General features: G+C 33.4%; 1 protein-coding gene across 10 annotated transcripts in view; it reads left to right on the forward strand.

Moving 5' to 3' along the window:
• Nucleotides 1-3380, forward strand: part of LOC106472075 (epidermal growth factor receptor kinase substrate 8-like) — a 63367-nt gene that overhangs the window by 51227 nt on the left and 8760 nt on the right. For 9 of the 10 annotated variants that reach the window (XM_022400686.1, XM_022400684.1, XM_022400690.1 and 6 more), the window contains 3 exons: nt 185-238; nt 1496-1555; nt 2702-2755. In XM_022400686.1, the coding sequence (XP_022256394.1) occupies nt 185-238; nt 1496-1555; nt 2702-2755 (168 nt within the window). The remainder of the gene's footprint in view (nt 1-184; nt 239-1495; nt 1556-2701; nt 2756-3380) is intronic. The other variant, XM_022400692.1, reaches the window with a different exon arrangement.

The following is a 3380-nucleotide window of genomic DNA, read 5'->3' on the forward strand; positions in this document are numbered from 1 at the left end:
AGTTGTATTCGGAAAGAATAAACCAGTTTTATTAAGTAAAGAACTTGTGTCGCTAAAGTTTTGTCGGAACGAAGTTACGGAAAGTTAATTAACAAACGGAGACGTAACAATATTTTACTGTTAAACACTGACATCTATAATTATCATATTTACATCAAGAGTTTCTTTTTTATTTTGTTCCCAGAAAAATACAGTGATAGTCCTTATTACGTCACAAAAGCGCCATTAAAAGGAAAAGGTACGTTAATATAAACGTTATTTTTGCATTTGACGTTAGAAACAGTTGTTTGTTTGTTTGTTTTAGAGCAAGCCACCGCAGGGAATCGAATACGTAAACTTATCACTGTCTCACCGAACACCAGCTTTGTCTTTCATGAGACAAATTACTTTAATATTTTGTAACGATTTTATATTCTCAACCAAAATAAATATAATTTTAAAGAAAATTCCTTTTGTTTTGAATTTAGCTTTATGTTTTGAAGTTTAATATTGTTGTTATTTTCGGGAAATGGTTTTGAATTTAGAGAATTAAAAACTATCTTGAAACGCAAGTAACCAAAACTATTTACGTTGCTTGTAATAATCTTATGAAACGTTAAATACTATATCTTACTTTCATATCTGGTAAAATAAAATATCCAGTAATTTCTAATGTAAAAAGTTTTACCTTACAAAGTTGAGTTTCGTTCAGATAATAAAATGTGAATGCAAGTAAATTATAATAAATTGACAGGATTTCATAAATGCTGATGAAATAAATAAATAAAACCTGGACAGAATAAATAAACTGAAATACACAAATTTTCCGGCTGCTAAATGATTTTCATCGAAATTGGAATGATGCTTTATAAATGTAATTACTTCGAACCTGATACAATATGTTTTATTTTTACATGTAATCACCTCGGACCATGGGCGGAGGGGTGGGGGGCAAAATAGTGCGACATTGTGAATTGAATAAAAAATTCATATACATATGTTGAATGAATAAAGAAATACTTATGTTTCTCATTCCCCAGGTGGGGCGCCTTTCGCGGATGCCCATGCTTCGGACCTTACACACCACATTTCCCTTTTACACGTGAATACCTTAAACACAGAGCACTATAGTATAGTATATTTCCCTTTTACGTTCTGAAAACATTTTGCACTTACCTCAGTGTGTTTGTTTTGTACTAAATGTAATTATAAATAAATCGCATTCTTCAGCTTTATAAGAAGCAAACTGTCCAAGAATTGTGGGTTTCTCTTTGTTGCGTTTGTGCTATTAATTTCTAACTTATATATATGTATATATATTAAGTTTCAAGTTGTGTTATTTTTAATGGTACTGAAATTTACGTAAAAGTTTTGAAAACTTTTACATAACCAGAGATTAGTTTATTTTTTGCTTTTTTTCGTAAACAGTGTTTTAATGCGCATTATAATATTGATGATAGTTTTCTTTCTACACAGATGTGTTCGAGTTACTTAAGATATTTATTTGTTTTTACAGAAAGTGATGACGGCACGCCTCCATCATCTTTATTATTGAGAACAGAGCAAAAGGTTAAAGGTGAGACATAGTAAGAATTGTACATTATGTTTCAACAACATAAAAGGAGCCCCCCCCCAATTATATAGTTTTGTGCTTAACAACAAACTAGCAAACAAACATAGAAGGAGAGGGAGTGATCTAATTCCTACTTCAAGTCTTACTGCAGTCAATAAAGTCTCGAGGACAACGGCCCGGCATGGCCAGGTGGTTAGTGCGCTCGACTCGCAATCTGTGGGTCGCGGGTTCGAATCTACACGAGGGTTATCTGCGCTAGCCGTCTCTAATTTAGCAGTGTAAGAAAAGAGGGAAGGCAGCTAGTCATCACCACTCACCGCCAACTCTTGAGCTACTCTTTTACCAACGAATAGTGGGATTGACCGTACATTATGATGCTCCCACAGCTGAAAGGGACGAACATGTTTGGTGGGATGGGGATTCGAACCTAAAACCTGCAGGTTGCGAGTCAAGCGCCCTAACCACCTGGCCATGCCAAGCCAAATAAGTCGTGGGCCCACAAGCAAGTTGTTCGATAAAGAATTAAGAATTATTTTTTTTAAAGAAGCTGATGAAGTCATGGATCCCCATCGGTAGTTCTGAGGGCAAAGACAACTTGTGAAGTACTAATAATTTTTTTTTTAATTCTGCAAACAAGTGTAATAACAAACAGTTATCTCAGTTAAAAATGGCAGTATCTGTTGATACACTTGTTGAAAATTCTTTAAAATAGAATAAACACGGTATACAGGTGCATGAACAGTATTTGATCCTAAAATGCAGAAAACGTACCGAGTTTATGGTTAATTGAAATCTTTCTCGCTGAAACATCAGGACTATAGTTAACGCTTTATCCACCGACCGACTAACAAATTGGAGATTTGATCTATAGTGTTAGCGGCCTGGCATGGCCATGTGGTTAGGGCGCTCGACACGCAATCTGTGGGGGCGCGCCACACCAAACATGCCCTTCAGCCGTGGGAGCGTTATAATGTAACCCTCGTGTAGCTTTGCGGGAAATCCATAACAAACAAACTGTAATGTTACCCTCGATTTCTGTTGTCAAACTGTACTGTACTTTCTACCGTGGTGCAGAATAAAAATATTTACTTGTTAATAGTTAACTATTAGAGAAAAAAAAACAATCAATTTTTATTTTACCGTTTCTAGGCAACAATGCTGATGATACTCCTCTAGTCTTGAGCTCCTTTACGACAGAAATAAGTAAGTCATTGATATATGTGAGACTTCTGACATTGTTGACAGTTTTCACATTATTTTATAATTTACTAACATATTCGATTTAAAATATTGTTATTAAATAATAAATGTTCACGTGTCTGACATTGTTGACAGTTTTCACATTATTTTATAATTTACTACCATATTCGATTTAAATTATTGTTATTAAATAATAAATGTTCACGTGTCTGACATTGTTGACAGTTTTCACATTATTTTATACTTTACTAACATATTCGATTTAAATTATTGTTATTAAATAATAAATGTTCACGTGTCTGACATTGTTGACAGTTTTCACATTATTTTATAATTTACTAACACATTTAATTTAAAATATTGTTATTAAATAATAATTGTTCACATGTCTTGTAACTCTGATTGTTCCTATTAGGTTTAATATTTATAAATAATTATATATATATACACCTGGAAAAAAGTTAAGCACCCCCAAGTATTTTTCAGGATTGCTTATTGAAAATAAGGTTTAATTTTCATGATGTTGAGCAATGTTCATAATTTCAAACATAATTAAAAGATGTGAGCGTTCAGGTGTGACATTTAAATCAGGCGCGTTTTTTCCCCACGTGCAACTTGCTCCCTTCTT

This window comes from Limulus polyphemus, unplaced genomic scaffold (genome assembly GCF_000517525.1).
Source record: "Limulus polyphemus unplaced genomic scaffold, Limulus_polyphemus-2.1.2 Scaffold5067, whole genome shotgun sequence".
Lineage (NCBI taxonomy): Eukaryota > Metazoa > Arthropoda > Merostomata > Xiphosura > Limulidae > Limulus > Limulus polyphemus.